Below are 17,570 nucleotides of genomic sequence, written 5' to 3' on the forward strand. Positions count from 1 at the left end.
AGGAAGTATTATGTAACATGACGTTAAATATATATAAAAAAATAATTTATAAAATGTATAGATTGGTTTCTATTTTGCTAAAAATAATATTGTTTAAAAAACAAAGTAAAACCGTAAATTAAACCGATAATAAAAACTGGAAAGTTACTTTTAAGGTTGAAGTATATAAATTAAAAAAAAAAAAATTAAATTAATATTAATTAATTTAAATTTATCAATTTTCTGATACTTTTATGTGATTAACACAAGGAGAATTTAATTAATTTTATACCGTTCATCATACAAACAACGTTGTTAATAATACGTTATTTTGTAATTACAAATATACAAATTAATTGTGGTATGTTAGGTGGTGTAATGGACGAGGCGGTATTGCGGTCGTGTGCGTGTGTTTATTAGATACAGGTATCATCGTTACCTGTTGCGAGATGCTTTCTACCACTTTGTGTATTTGTATATATGTATTTATCGTATATGATTGTATGTGTGCTTATGTATACATATATTTTCACGGTTGTATATGTGTGTACGTACGCGTGTGTGGGTCGTTCAAGGTCCGTCGGCGCTTGTTGTCGAGTTGTTGTTTGCAATGAGAAGCAATGCGCTGGTCTCGTAATGGTCGTTGTGTGCGCCACGGCCGGTGCTGTGTGCGCGGCTGTGGCGCACGGTGCTGATCGATGCTTCAGGTCGATCAGCGGGCATCGCGCATGCCCTTCCGAGCCATAGCAGCGGCCGGGGTTGGGCCTTTAGAGTAGTAGGATCGCGTGGGCGAGGCAAACCCCGACATGGATGCGGCCATCACCTCCAGAAGAGCGACGACCATCTAGCGCCGCGCGATCAATGTGTTCCTAAATACGACTGCCGAGCGAACGTCCTCCAGTCGTCGAGAGGTTGTTATGGCGGCGAGCACCGGCGGCTTGCTCCTGATAGGCGCCGGTATTACACTGCTCGTCGCGCTGCTAAGGCTCAGCGACGGTTCTTTACTGGTAGCGAGGCCGCAACGGTTAAACGAAGAGGAAGAAGACAGGTGGTCTCAGCAGCCTACCTGGAGAAAAAGAACGGGCGGCGGTCCGGAGCTGCCGAAAGGGTTAGCCACGCAATTCCTAACCCGGTCCCCACGTGGTAACCGGCAATTCGACGTGCCCCAGATAGGTGAGTACCATAAAGCCGTAATACTTGTTGCATTTACCTACCTACCTACCTAATACCGACCAACACCTATCCATCCGTACATCCGCTCGCTTTATTTACTTGTTGCATAAGAATGGTCGTATTAACATAATAATGATAACAGTAGCATAGCTTGTTGGCATAAAAACTTGTTGCGTTATAATACACTTTATAACGACTACGTAAAACATAAAAAGATTACTAAACCTTAGGAAGTTACGTAATCTTTCAAGCGAAGCAATTTTTGCAACACAACGAACTTTATACAACGGTTAAGTTCTTAATTAGAAAAAATTAAAACTACTATAAAAACATATATATATAATTAATACATAATTTTTTTTTAAAATGAATAATTAATATGCATTTCTAAAATAAATTGTTGTTTTTACTTTTTTCATTTCATCACTGAACATTAAGATTTTTTGTTACATTTCAATTTAAATAATTTTGTCTAATTATTTTAAAATTTAAAAAATTAAAATTTACTAAGATTGTTATAACACTAATAGTGGTAAACAAATAGTTTATTAAAATCTAAATTTTTTTTCAAGTATTTAAATGAGGTTGTACGTACATACGTATATAAATAAATATAAAACAAATAATTAAACAACTTCTATAACATTTTGTCACTTACAACTCGTTACGATTATTTTTTTTTTAAATTTGCAAAATACCAACAAAAAAATTATCAATTTCTTCGTATATCGTTTTATTTTACATAACCTTGAAATAACGAATAATATTACAACAAACAAATGTTATAAATAGTGTGTAAAACAAAAAGATTATACCTTAGAGTAATTTCACGTAATAAATTAATAAAAAAATAAGTTAGAAAATTGAAAAAGAAAATCTATTTTGGTTACAAATTAATAATAGATTTACACAATTAAGTATATTGAAAAATAGATTATATCTAAGGCATGACACGAACTAACGAAACAACAAAATCAAAACTGCTTATATATATATACACGATTCTATCGTTAACTTTATATCTTTCAATTGACCTTTTACAAATAAAATTATGAAATAGAATAACTAGTTGAATAAAAAACTATAATGTTATTTTAATAATTGTTTTGTTTCCCAAGAGGCGAGTTAAAAAAATATCTAAACATTTACTAAATGTGTACGGTTATTACTTAATTATATGTATTAAAATAGTATAAATATTAGTGAAAACAATTTTTTTTTTTTTTTAGTTCCAAGTTCAATTTACAATCGGTTACATGTAATGGTACGGAAACCTTAAATAAATCCGAATATATATAAACATTTGATAGGAAGTTCTAATCGTCGACCAAACTCCGCAATAATTAATACTTCCACAAAATATTTAATATCAATTTCTCACTCTGTGTTTTTTTATTATTATTATAAATATAATTCTAATTTTGTATATCTTTATTCCTTTTTAATCAGAAATAAATTTTAACAGGTATAAATTTAAGCGTAATAAAATACTAAATAAATAATAAGATTATAAGTATTTAAACATTATAAAAACTAAAACTTATTAAAAAAAGGCACTAATAATAGTTTACTTATAGTAAACAAATAATTTTATTTATTAAAATTTCAAAAAATATTTTTTTATTTTTTATTTTATTTTCTCCTCGGTTAAGCATAACACAGCCCAGAGAAGTGTCCATATACTCAAACAGGACTTCCCGCCTACCGGCTATATCCGGCCTCATGACATGAGTATTTGATGTGGGTTTCTATATAAATAAATACAAAATAAATGATTATGAACAATTTTTATAATATTCTGTTTCTTATAACTCGTTGCAATTATTTTTTTAAAAATTCGAAAAATATCCAAAAAAGTTGTTTTTTTTTATAAAAAAAATTTAACCCCTTTAACATACAACCCTTTAAATATTAAATATTCTTTTTGATTTATTTTTACAAAAACACAAAAATTTTACTGGTATTATGAATTACCATCAATTACATTAAAATTGGTAAAAATAAATATTTATTAGAGTATTATTAAGATAAAATACTTAACTAAAAAAATGTTAAGTTAAAATAATATTACAAAATGTAAATTAAATTAAGAAGTTAACAGTTTATTTTTTGAAATAATTACAAAGGGTCATCGGTCTAAACCCTAGTGAAAATTAATTTTACTATTTATTTATTTGAAAGAAAAGAATTTTACTACTTGAGTTTACAGAAAATACGCAAATTTAAAAAACTATTTATTTAGTAATTTATACTAATGTAAAAATTATAATAAATTAAAAATAAAACTGAAAAGTAAAAGATTAGTAGTTGCAAATATATTATAAAATATAATAAATTGGACTAGTTGCTATATATATATATATATATATATATATATTGTTTAATTTTAAGATATATAAAAAAAATTTTTTTAATTATTGGGAATTGAACGGGATATATATAAACACGTAAGATATTATATAAATCTTAGTACAAAATTACTGAGTCTTAATATAATTCAACAGTTTTTACATCTTGTATAGCCTACAATTTAAAATCTACAAAATTAACATTTTATATAATTATCAAAAATGACAATTATTTATACAAGATCACATTAAAAAAATAATAATAAATAAAATATTGTTTTCTCTTTTTAGAAAAGACTCCAAAAACTGGGCATTAATAATTTACACTTCAACCTGTTTTTAACGTAAGATGTTGAATATTAATACTAGTGTGATTTAAACATTTTTTTATAAATATTAAATTCAAAAAATTAATTTCAACTTTTATTTTACATAATTCTGTTAAAAATATATATATATATATGTATGTATTTTTAATAAATTACCTAAAAAATAAAATAATAGTAATTTTTTTGGGGGCGGAAATACTATGAAAATAATTGTATTTAGACAAATACGATATATTTTCCTTTAGATACATTACTTCTTTATATTATTAATCATTATAAACAAATAAAAAAATTTAAAAAAATTATACCTTAAAATTTTACATTCAACTCATTTAAAATCAAATTGTGAAATTAAGGGTCATTGTGAAAATTACTCGTTTAAACAGTAAAAAAAATTTGTTTTCTTAAGATGCCTTTTTAGACATAAACTGATGGACCTGATTTTATAAGAATCTTTAAAAATATAAATAAAAAAAAGATCGTTTAGCATTTGTGAATTTATTTTACAAATAAATGATTTATGGACAAGTTAATTCAAACGTTTAGATGTATTTTTTTTGATATTGCACCTATCACCAATAAAAAAGAAATGAAGAGTTGTATCACTTTTTATTGATCAATATGTGGTATTCTGCCTGTTGGCAGGTCCCTGGCACCACTGTTGTTTCCGTTTGTTTTTGTCCCACGCTTTTCTTTTCGTCTCATATTAACCTTCACTACTTATTATGTTATTTATCAACTTTAGCTTCTTCCTTTCTGTTCTTTTTTACCTTCAACGGAGCCTTTAAGAACTGTATTTATAATTCCTTTTCTCCTAATTAATTATATGCCCGATCAGTTTCCTTTCATTCTTCTGATAGTCGTCGATTATTATTTTATTTATTTAGTTATCTCTATTTATTTATATAATTCGATCTTCATTTATTATTCTTAATATTTTTACGCTACTTTAACGCTAGCCTCGATCTTATCTTTTTCCTTTCCACCCAGTTTTCCACGTTTCACTACCGTATAAAAGTATATTCCAAACATAGGATTTTATCAGTCTCTTTCTCAGGTTCAGGTTCGTTTTGCCGCAGAGTAGGTTTTTCTATCTAAAAAAAAGCTTCCTTTGCCATTTCAATTCTCATCTTAATCTCTTTAAACCATCAGTCTTCAGTTAGTTTTGTTCCAATGATTATTAAATAATTAATATCGTTTAATTTTTTGATCAAATTTTTTCAATCGGGATGAAATTTAACTGAGAGGCAATTATTTCCTAATCTGGACGAAATTCACGGAAATTTTTCTTCTAAAATCAATTATTCTGATATTCCTGATAAATATTCTTAATAAATAATTTAATAAGAAAAATTCAAATGCATAAATATGTAACTTCCTATTGGCTACGAAAAAGAAAGAGACTAAGAAAATGTATGATGATTCAAATACAGAATGATTTCAAATTGCACGTCAATCTCTCGGGAGATGATACTATAGTCAAAAATAAGAACTAAGGTTCAGATAAAGGTAGATGGTCATTCACTTTTCTGATCCAATTTGTGTTTTGTTTCTAATTAAAGTTGAACTTCTACAATTCGTGTTTAATTTTAATATGCATTATTAAATAACGTCTACTGATGTCCAATTGAAGTAAATTTTACATCGATTTTCTCAGAATAAAATCAAATCTCTACAAAGTTAACTAGAAATTTTTATTTTTTTTTTTTCTAAATTAACAAAGTTATTTTATTTCAAATCTAAAAATGGGTATTTTTCGAAAAATATTTTTGTGTTTTACCCGGTTTTAAAAAAAAATCTAAGTAAGAAGAGGTCTGGAACTAATTTCATTCAATTTCTTAGATTAAAAACCATAAGGAAGCCCCAATTTTACCCCTCAATTTGTACTCCAAAAACTTAAGTACTATTTAATTTTACAGAGAAGCAGAAAGCAGAGCTAAATGTTTCGCGAACAAAACTTGCTAACGAACCGTTTTCTGATCTATGTTTATATGAACGTTTTTCTTATTTATCGCAATAGAAAAATCTATTGAGAGATTGCCGTGCAGTTTCACAATCACTCTGTATACAAAAGAACGTTAACGAATAGTAAATGATTCAATTTTTTTTTTTTTTTTTTGTTTCCTTTAGAATGTTCAAAGAATTATGTTTTATAATTAAATTTTATTTTTTATTTTTATAAATAATATTTCTATATTATCATTTGTTCCAAATTTAATTTATTCGTTTTTATTAAACTTTCGTAGTTTTATATAAATTTCGTTGTAATGGTACAAGTTTATTTATATAAAGCTAACTTTATATTAGTAACATCAAAAGACAAAAAGATAAGCAAAAATAACATTAAATTAAACAAGTTACAAGAAAATTTTAAAAAAAAATCGAACATTTTTTCTATATTATATTATATTATATAATTATAAAATTATCAGTCTTTCAATTAAAATATTATTATATATGTTTGTTTTTATACACGTTCTCATAGGTATGTTGTATTTATTATTCTTGTTATAAAACCTCACTAGTAGAATTTAGAAGATTAAAAATGAGTAGAATTAGTTGCAGTAAACGGTTATGGAAATAAAACAAAACGTTTATTAGAATAGCAGCAATAATCTTATATTTATCCTTTTTTTAAGTTAATTGGTTATATTTGATTTTTATATTTAATATGGCCTTATATAGAATTTATTAAATCTATTTACTAACTTTAGATTTGATAAACCATCCAATCTTAAATCTTATTCTTCTGCGTGAATGAATTTAATAGTTTAAACATCCATCATAATTTTATTGAAATATATTATAGTATTATTTAAAAAATATTTCAAAGATCTTGGACAGAAAATTCTTTTCGTTGTTGTTAAAGAAAGATAAATAATAATATACATATACAACTTTTTTTTTTAATAATAATTATAACTGGGATTATCTTGTTTTTTATTTAAATTTTGGAACGATTAGGTTTACTTGATTGACTTTAATTATACGATTCCTGTTTTATTATTTTTTTGTAATTTTATTTATAACGCATAACTTTCTTATTTCAATGAAGTTTAACACAAAATAACCGAAAGTTGTCAAGGGTTTCATATTTTTTAAACTGTAAAATAAATAGTTTATTATTAATATTACCACTCCATAAATAAAAATAGCCTTCTGTAATATGATTAATGAGGGCCATATACTGTATAAAAGATAATTTACCTTTGTATGGATTTGAGTACTGGATCGTGGATACCGGTGTTCATTGTGTTCAATTAACCACACATTTCAGGAGTGGTCGACCTCAGACCGTACAAGACTACACTTCATTTACATTCATACATATCATCCTAATTCATCCTCTGAAGTAATAACTTACTGTGGTTCCAGAGGCTAAGCAGATTAAAGAAAACGCCAACCACTTCTGAAAAGTGCGGTTAATTGAAACCCAACCACCAAAGGACACCGGTATCAACGATATAATACTCAAATCCTTATAAAAGTAACTGCCTATACCAAGATTTGAATCTTAGAACTCTTTGACTTCGAAATTAGTTGATTTGCGAAGACGAGTTAACCATTAGACCAGCCCAGTGGTCTCTAATACCTATATGCAGAATTATTAATAACAAAAAGTATAACAAAAGTTAATAACAAAAATTAAGCAGGTAACTATAAAATGAATGCGGATAGAAATATTTAAAAAAATTACGTTGGAATGAAAAGTAGAACTTCAAAAATATTTTTTTAAAGATATTAATAAAGTATAAATAATTATACTTTATATAATAATTATAATCTAATTATGCTAAAGATATCAAAAAATAGAATTTATCATCTAGTCTAGAATTTATGAAATCTTATAAATCCATACTGACAAATTTAAATTCCTCACATTTAAAAAGATATAATAAAAATAAATATCAATGAAGAAGTAAGATTTGAACACTTAGGGCTTAGGGGAAATAATAGAAATAATAAGTATTCAGAATTATAATCTCGACTTTGTAAAAAAATAACAGCTTTTATCTACCAGCAAATTGTAGTAATTTATTTTTTATTTTTTTTTTTCAGTGAATGAGGTATAATATCTCTGATGCAATTAAAAAAATGAATTATGTTTTTTTAATATTACTTACATTAAAAAATATTTTAAAGAAGTAGGAATCTCTGTGAAAATACTCAACACACACAAAAAAGAAAAATTAAGTGATAATCTTTTTTTTTTTAAATAGCTGTATATTTTTTTATGAAAGATTGATTATAAACATAGGAAGGATCTTTTCCTAATATTTCTGATTAAAATATAATATAAATCTATTTTATTCGGATTTATTTTATTTCGTCTTTATTCGGAATTGAATACTAGATCGTGAGTAATGGTATTCTTTGACAAATCACTCAATTTTTCTACTTTGTGTGTTGCGTATTTTCACAGAGATCTGTACTTCTTAAAAAAATATATATAATAAATTAATAAAAAAACATAATTAATATTTTTAATTGCAGCGAGATATTTATTACCTCATTCACTGAAAAAAAAAAGAATTGCTACAATTTGCTGGTAGATAATGAAGGTGTTATTTTGTTACAAAGTCAAAATTATTTTTAAACGTAATTAAAAATTATGGATAATTTATACTAATTCTATTATTTCTTCTCAGCCAATCGTGCTCAAATTTTTCTTATAACGGATGTGGTTGGGTTTCAATTAACCACACATCTCTTTTTAAGACTACACATTTCCTCGTGCAGTTAAATTACGCTGACAAATCGCTAATGACTTTAATTGCAGATATGATTCTAGAATAAAAACATTTAACAAAAAAATATATGGATAAAACTTCTTTTTCATTTTATAAAGATTATTCAAATATTTATTACGGCAAAAAAAGCTGGCGTGAAATATTAAATAAAAGAATGAATGCATATGAACAGTTATTAGCCGTTCTTAAACTTAATATTTGTATTTATGAAATAAAAATATTAATTTTTTATTTAAAACCAATATATATATATATATATATACACACACACATACACACATAACTTACGTGAACCTAATTGCATATATAAGTTATTTTAAACTATGTCATTACGAAAATAGTAGTTTTAAGTTACATTTATTTAAAATAAAAAAAAAATCTGATATGGCCACCTATACGACTTCCCTATACGGCTATTAAATTACATTATACACATTTTTAAAAGTACATAAAATTTTACTTCACTAATAACTTCTGATTTTTTTCATGTTTTATTTTAATGTTGTAATTGAATTATTTATTGTAATTTTTTTTTTACAATTAATTACAGGTTAGTAATTATTAATAAATTAATTAATAAATATTTAAATTAAAAAAAGTTATGAAATGATGTTGAATTCGAACTGAATTGCCTTCCCCTTGTAAGAAAAAAATATTTCATTAATTTAAAATGTTATTTGGCTATAACTCTGGAACTAATGAAAATAAGTACCACTTACATCGTTGAAAAGCTCTCAATGATGACTGATTAGTGCAGTTTATAAAAAGACCAAAATCCATAGTTTTTCAATTTTGGGCTTTTTTGGGTATTTTTGGTTCAGACGATTGCAATCAAAAGGGAGGTGTACAATTAGATATTACAACAGTCTTAAATCCAAAATTTCAACATCCTACGACTAATCGTTTTTGAGTTATGCGAGAAGATAGAGACGTATGTACAGATGTCACGCCGAAACTAGTCAAAATGGATTGAGGGATGGTCAAAATGAGTATTTCTGTTGAAATCTGAAATCCGGATTTTTTCCCGATCACAATATCTTTTTTACTTCCTACTAGGAAGTAAAAATTAAATTCCTAGCAATCAAAGATATTTCATATATTTCGTAGATTACCTTCAAACCATCACAAACTTACCATACTTACTTAAATACTAATGTAAAAAATCCAACACAAATCACAAAGAAATTAAACATCTCAAATCAAACAATAAAAAAAAATTCAGAATCTATTGCTTTTCTAAACATGAAAGAAACGTCTAGAACTGTGAAATGGCTTCACTCACGAATTTATATTCAAAATTATGCAACACTAGATGGATATCGATCGATGTATATCTTTTTAATCATGATAAGTAACATTTTCCATTTTTTGAACATTTATTGTTTCAAAGTAAATCGTAAATAAACTGTAAGTAAATGGGAATAGGTCTTCCTATTCCTATTTACTTTTATAGAGTTAGAAAAAGCCTTTGACAAGGTAGATTGGGAATTGCTATTTCAAACAATGAGGGAAATAAAGCTCGACTGGAGGGATAGATGATTAATTATGAATCTGTATAAAATTCAGAAAACGGAGATTGAAATCAACGGCTTAAAGAAAGAGGCCAAAATAAGAACTGGAGTCAGGTAAGGTTGCACACTGTCACCGTTTCCGTTTCCGTCTACGTTTAATTTGTTTATTGAAAAGCTGTCTTAAAAATCAAAGAAAAATCAAAAGGAATCAAAATTAATGGAAATTCCATACATTGTATCCGCTTTACAGATGATATTGTGTTACTGGCGGAATCAGCAAGGGGAATGGGAATTATGTTACAAACACTATCTAAATTACTAACAAAACTTAAACTGAAAATTAATAAGGAGGAGACAAAGATTATAATTGTAGGAAGGTACAAAGGTTGATATTAAATTAGACGGTACTGTTATAGAGAAGGTTGACAGTTTTTGTTATTTGGGAAGCACCGTCACTAGCGATAATAAATGTGCCAAAGAAGTAAAAAGAAGAATAGCGCTGGCAAAACGAGCTTTCCAGGATAAAAAGAATTTACTGACTGATAATCATATGAGTATGCAAATAAGGAAACAGTTCGCTAAAACTTATGTCTGGAATGTTCTAACTTATGAATGTGAAACATAGACGCTTGGTGAAGCAGAAAGAAAAAGACTGGAAGCAATGGAAATGTGAATTTGAAGGAGAATAACAAGAACAAGCTAGGTGGATAGGAAAAGAAATGATCAAGTGTTAGCAGGAGTGAGAAGAGGTCCTTACTAAATGTTATACGAAGAAAAAAAGCGAAATTGATAGGACATGTAATACGACATGACCAGTTCTTGATGAATATATTTGAGGGCAAGGTTTTGGGTAAAAAACCTTGAGGTAGATCGAGAGCAACCATCATCAATAATGTTAAAGAAGAGATGGGACTTGGTTCATATAATGACTTGAAGAGAGAAGCGGAGATGAGAGTGACGTGGCTAGATCGATAAGGCATCGCCTTTAGTGACTGATGATGAAGTAAATTGTAGATACATTACATTAAAAAAAAAAATCAATAATGCATATTTGCAATAGACATATTTAATGTTTTTATTGTAAATAAATAATATTTTATTTTAAATCAAAGATATTAAAATGATATTACGAGCTAAAAAAATAAAACTTATCATATATTATTTTCTCATACTCTGATAATTTACATTTTTATTATCTTTTATTCACATTACTATTAATTATTAGTATTTAAGAGTCTTGCCACTTCTAAGCTATATTTATTTACTTTTATGATTATTTAAAACAATTATACCTTCTTTCATTTGGTTTAACTTTTAAAGTATTTAACTGATTAAAAAAATCTTTTGCTTTTTTAATTTTATTTAATTTTTTTTTTTTGGTAATTTATTGAATTACAAAACCTCTAAACATAACAGTTAACGATTAGAAAATACCGACAGAAAAATGAAAAAGATGATCGTTGCAAAATTATATAATTAAATAATAAAAAAAGATACACCGGAAAGTTTTTGCAGTTCAATCATTAAAAGTCTTATTTTTTTCATAATAGACGTTTAAAATTTAAGTAAAAAAAAACTTTTTCGAATATTCAAAAAATGTTGGGTCCCTTATCAATGAGTTTTTTTTTATTGATTTAATAATTACCAAAATAAGCATCAAAATTTTCAAATTTAAAATAAATCATTTTATTTTGTGGGCTTCTTACTATGCGGAGACAATTTAATTAAACATTTTTTATAAAGAAGTAATCCTTAATAAAAAAGATTAAGTAATTTAAAATAAATATAACTTTTATGATAATAATGAGAAAATTGCTTCTTATTTTTCATTCGGGGTATATTTAATGGGGCCAAAAGCTACTTAAATTTAAATTTCCCTCAAGTGCTAGAAAAGAAATTTTAATAGTAAAAATTAAAAAATTAAAGCAAAAAAAAAACAGAAAATTATTTTGAGGTAAAATAATATTTTAGAGGGAATAAATTTAAAAAAAGAATTTCTAAGAATATTCATTCATAAGTTAACCTTTACAAATTTGCTTAAGTAAAGTTTTATCTACATTTATCACCTCCTTTAAAACCGAAGGGTGATGCAGCAAAAAAAAAAAAACAAAATACATGTATTTCAATTTTAAGAAAAGAAATGAAAATAACTTTACAATAAGCTTAGACGAATAAGCTGGTTATCGGGCAAGAGAGCTCAACTATCTTTGTCTAACAAGGTTCTGCTACACAAGACTTTCTTGAATCCGATAGGGAATAATAGAATTAAAATATAATAATAGAATTAAAAAACAAATTGTTAGGGATGTAGGATGTAGAGAGTATACTGAAATGAAACGACTAGCACTAGATAGGGAATCTTGGAGAGTTGCATCAAACCAGTAAAATGACTGAACACAAAAAAAAAAAAAGAATTAAAATGTGGGGCGTAACTAGTAGCAGCAAGTAGAAGTCATCCAAGGTTCCAGAATAAGATACTAAGGAGAATAACACAACCACCGTGGTTCGTGAGGAATAATAAGGTCCACGAATATGTCGTAGGATTCCATACGTTCGAGGAGAGATTGGACGTCTGATTTCAAAATATGTATCTAGGTCTGGTTAGCATGTTTCAATCTTCCTTTAATGTTCCATATGATAGATTTGGATGGTTGACCTTGTTAGCGAAGGTGTATATTTGTTATATTTGATATTATTATATTTATTTTTACATCTATTTGTCTTACTATTTACAAACTTTATACTCGTATCTTAATTTATACACGAGGTAATATTTGAGTTTGTACTCAACTTCATAAATTTTTACGTCTATTATTTATTTATACTTATGTTATTATGATTATGTGATATTTATATTCAATTGATGTCTATATTATTTATGTTACTAGCTACAGAGTGTGCCTACGGCACGCCTTCGTAGTTAGACCCTCTGGGCGGACAGCGTCTCGCTGACAACTAACCTTCTGACAAAATCTCAATGGATAATCAATAGTATTTTCAATATCGATTTATTTATATAGAAAATAGTTGTTTTAAAATCTGCTATGATATTGAATGAATGAATGAATTACGATAGTAAAATTTATTAATTTATTTTATAATTATTATTGCTGTTCTTATTTTTTATAAATATTTAAGAAAAAATCTTTTGATTTTTTTGGCTAGTAGTGTGTTCACTCAAGTAAGCATGTTCTTTCATTTTGCTCTTATTTGTTGGTGTTGCTTCTTCTTATTTATTGTTTATAAACATTTAAGAGAAAAAAAAGATATGATTTTTTTGACAGGCAGTATTTTCGATCACGTAAGCATGTTCTCAGCTAAGGGGGACGCACACGCGTCTCGGCCTTTCATTTGTAGGTCCCGGGTTTGAATCCCGGTCAGGCATGGCATTTTCACACCCTATAAATCATCCATCTCATCCTCTGAAGCAATACCTAAAAGTGTTCCCGAAGGTTAAACAGCAAACAAAATGGGGACGCACACCCAGACACACATACAAATGCCCTTTAGTAGGGTAGGATTTAGTGTGTTGATGTGTAATTTATTCTGTTATTAATTTGATATTTGATATTTTTTATTTTTATGTAAAAGTGACGTTTATGGACTATTTTTAATCATTAACCACGGCTTTAGTTATTATCTGAGGAAATTCATAGGAAGCTCGCCTAGTGCGTATTTGACTTAGATGGTGGGTCCAATGATAAACATGATAGGATTCTCGAATTGTATGTTTTCAAGTTAACGATCATGGGGGCTACTACAATAGTGTGACATTTCATCATTACAATGATAATACATGTAACAATATATTTTTGTGTTCCTATAATTTAACATTATTGATCATTTATCTGTGATTTAGCTATTCAGTTAAACAATTTTTTTTCTATTTTTAACACTTAATTACTGTTAGTAATATCTTATTTATTTTCACTTGTTTCATCAAACTTATAATCTTTGAATTCTTGGATGTTCCTCTTTCATGTGACAGTCTAACATACTTATTTAAAGTTTCATTACAGAAAATGATTATAAATAAATAACTACACCCATCATAAAACAAATTAGGAGGAAATTTTGTGAAAAGCATTTTCTTTTGTTTTTTTTTTTTATTATCTTGCATGTTCAATACATTTGCCTAAGTAATTTTTTTTCTAAAATGCTTGTGAAGAAAATCAAACTTGTTTTTTTACGATGTCCCCACCTTCTGAACAAATTTTGAAAAAAAAAATTAAATGATCAATGCTCCCATATTTAGAAATATTTGAGTCAAATTTTCAGAAAATCGGTTCGGTCAGTCCTGAATTATAAGGCCAAAAGTAGTACTACATACATATGTACGCACATACACACATTCAAATGTTTGTTTTTTTTTTTGTTCTAAAAAACATATGGACTGGTTGAACTCTAAAAGGTAAACCGATACCCCATTTTCGACACGATCATCATACTTTCCCCTTTAATACTGTTATTCTAGATATATTCGACGATAAAGTAAAACTATAAAAAATACATATATTTATTAATATTTGAGATTAACCAATTACAAGAATAAAATAGAATCGAGAATTAGATTATATCGGTAAAATTACCGGTTAAAAAAAAATTAAACAAGATAAATTACCCTATATTACGTTTATTTTGGTTCCTGAGGTTCAAAACTTAATTTACATAAATTTTAATCAAATCATTTCTTATTACCAAATTATTAATTATTGTAACATTTTTTTTATTAAGAATTTAATTAATAAAAAAAAGTTTTTTAATTTTTAAATGTTCAATCTCAATTACTTATTCTATTTATGCATTATATAGAAATGATAATACTTGAAAAAATTAACTAAAATTAATCATAAATTAAATCGAAGTAACTTTATTTTAATTACAAGATGATGATTAGAATAATAACAATAAACAGAAATTTAATTAATTATACAAAATTGATCTTTAATTCAATTTCGTATTTTTTCCATCCATTTTATTCTTTTCCATTTGTTTACCAGATCAATAAATTAGAGAGTATATATATATTATAGCATCCATAAACTTGTCACTCTACACATCTTCCTTATTGAGTTTAAATTTACTTACGTGAAAGGGTTTCGTATTTTTTTTATGCTTTATTCTAAGAAACTGTTATTACTAAGATATTTATTACTGTTATTCTTAAACTGTTATTACAATTTTTAAATTTATTTTTAAGATTAATTATTTATGTTGTTATAATATTATTTTTATATATATTTCATTAATTTAGAAAAAAAATTTGCATTTTTCACAAAAATTCTGATTTAAAAAAGTTTTGGTGATCTTCATATCCGTATTTTCATTCACGCACTTACAGTTTTGTAAAAATTAATACATTTTAAAAGTGTATACATTTTTTGTTTGTAATAATGGATAATCCAAATTATTAAAATTATAGGCTTCATTTAATTACGTCATAACAATTACATGGAGAATGAATTTTATATCATGTATGAAAAATATCAAATATAAACGAAATTTTGACCACAAATAATCTGGATGTAAGGTAGAGGTGTACATTACGATAATGACTATACCATATAAATCACCTAAGGTAACAGAGGCGCAACTCAGAATTTATTACTTTCCCGTCTATATAACGCTATAGATCTAGAAAGGAAAGTATTGTAATTGATTCAGTTTAGGCATATGCGGTTTTTATTTATGTTTTATGGGTTTCTTGAGGTTTTGACACCTAAGGAACCAAAAAAACCGGATGGAAAACTTCCGGATGTTAACGTTCATATGTACGTATGTGTTCGGTGTTGCCATCTAAATCACCTCCAGAATTATGAACCGATTTTGACCGAACTTGGTCAGGTTGCTAGCTACTATGTATTGGTCATTGATGCCATTAAATTTTCAACATAAAAGATCAAAGGAGTGAGACTGTAGAGCAAACCCCCTCAGTATTTCGAAATTTCGTCTAATTAAGATCATTTTTTTCTTAAGATACATTTATTAACAATTAAAAAAATAATAGTAAATGCATAATCGAACCCCCATACCAAAAGATGGTCTAAACTGCAGCTATGTGACGTCACAGGTGAGCGATATAATTAAATAAATTAATAATTTTTTCCCTCTTTTTCTTCTTCTCCCCCGGGCCGGATCCTGCAGTTAAGAATTTCACAGCCAAGGGGAGGGTCTTAAACTCTAACGGACCTCCACGTCTCGGCGCCGGTCGGATCTCACTTTGCGCCCGCCTCAAAGCCCCAGAATAGGATCCACCAGGCCCGGCTATGCCGTCCCTGCGTCCCCAATTCGGGAACCGAGACTCGGTCTTTATGCCAATGCATCTAACGGGGACATCCCCGCCGGGACTCGGTCTTTTACGCTCAGGAGCGTGAGAGTCCCCGTGCCTCATCGTTACCGCTCGTGCAAGCACGAGCGGTAACGATGATATTTAAATTCGGTATGGCTGGGTATCGAACTCGATCGTCCGATTGACTCGGTACCTGGGCGTTAAGCCTTGTGGCTAGACCAGCTGCCGACAGTATAAACGAAATTTGTTCATGTAAGTTGTGATTTTACATTAGTTTAGTTAGTGCCCACTGTCACCACTAGTAAAGCCACACCCGCGCGAATTAAATACGGTATGTGTGGCGCTTTAATTAGAATCATTGAATTAAATAAACGAAAAGATATTACATTTAAATAAAATGATATTTTAAATTAAGTTGTGTGTGTATAAGTTGTGCATCAGAAACAATCCACAGTAGTAGAACTTTCCCGGAACGTGGATTTTGGCGCGTGACTACAACGTTGCGCAAGTCCTACAACGTTGTCAGCTTTTTGTTTATTATTTATGTAGAATTTTCATTTAAAAATAATTTTGATAGACTCGCACACGTTAATAGGAAGCTTTAGAGTAAATCTACGGATCAAAATACATCAGTCAGGATCGTATCGGTGAGAAATGTGTGGTGTTAATATACAACCATTCGCATGTAGAATAGAGCGTCGGTGTCATTTGTAAAGGTGAATGTCATATTCATTTCAGTGAACTTGGAGTAATGATATACGACAGTATGTTGGTTTTATTCGAGGTTATAATCGAGATATCACTTCCAACTTAAATTTCTTTATTATGCTATGTGATACACGTTATTAAACTTGGCTTTTGGAATGAATCAGACTGACTTACATCAGATTATCATAAAATTACTGGTATGTTTATTAATAACATATAAACAAAAAGCTTATTTCTATTGACTAAGTTTTTTTTTAAAATTTAGTTCTTTACATGAATAATACAAAAATTTAAATAAATAAATATATAATTGAAAATAGTGTAAAATATTTTTATCTTTACAATATTTTTAAATTTTTAAAAAGATTTAATAAAGGAAATTAATTCGATTTTTAATAATTTAAAATTGTATAAACTGCTTTTTTCTATTAGTACTCTTTTCTTTTTTCCTTCTGGCAGAAAGATTGAAATAATACATATAT

The 17,570-nt window shown here is 27.6% G+C and overlaps 1 protein-coding gene across 1 annotated transcript in view; it reads left to right on the forward strand.

Moving 5' to 3' along the window:
* Positions 1–831: 831 nt before the first annotated feature.
* jeb (low-density lipoprotein receptor domain-containing jelly belly protein) overlaps positions 832–17,570 on the forward strand; it is a 419,417-nt gene continuing 402,678 nt past the window's right edge. The window contains exon 1 of the mRNA XM_075371681.1: positions 832–1,152. Within this exon, the coding sequence (XP_075227796.1) occupies positions 897–1,152 (256 nt within the window). The 5' untranslated portion in view covers positions 832–896. The remainder of the gene's footprint in view (positions 1,153–17,570) is intronic.

Source organism: Lycorma delicatula, chromosome 7 (assembly GCF_047948215.1).
Source record: "Lycorma delicatula isolate Av1 chromosome 7, ASM4794821v1, whole genome shotgun sequence".
Lineage (NCBI taxonomy): Eukaryota > Metazoa > Arthropoda > Insecta > Hemiptera > Fulgoridae > Lycorma > Lycorma delicatula.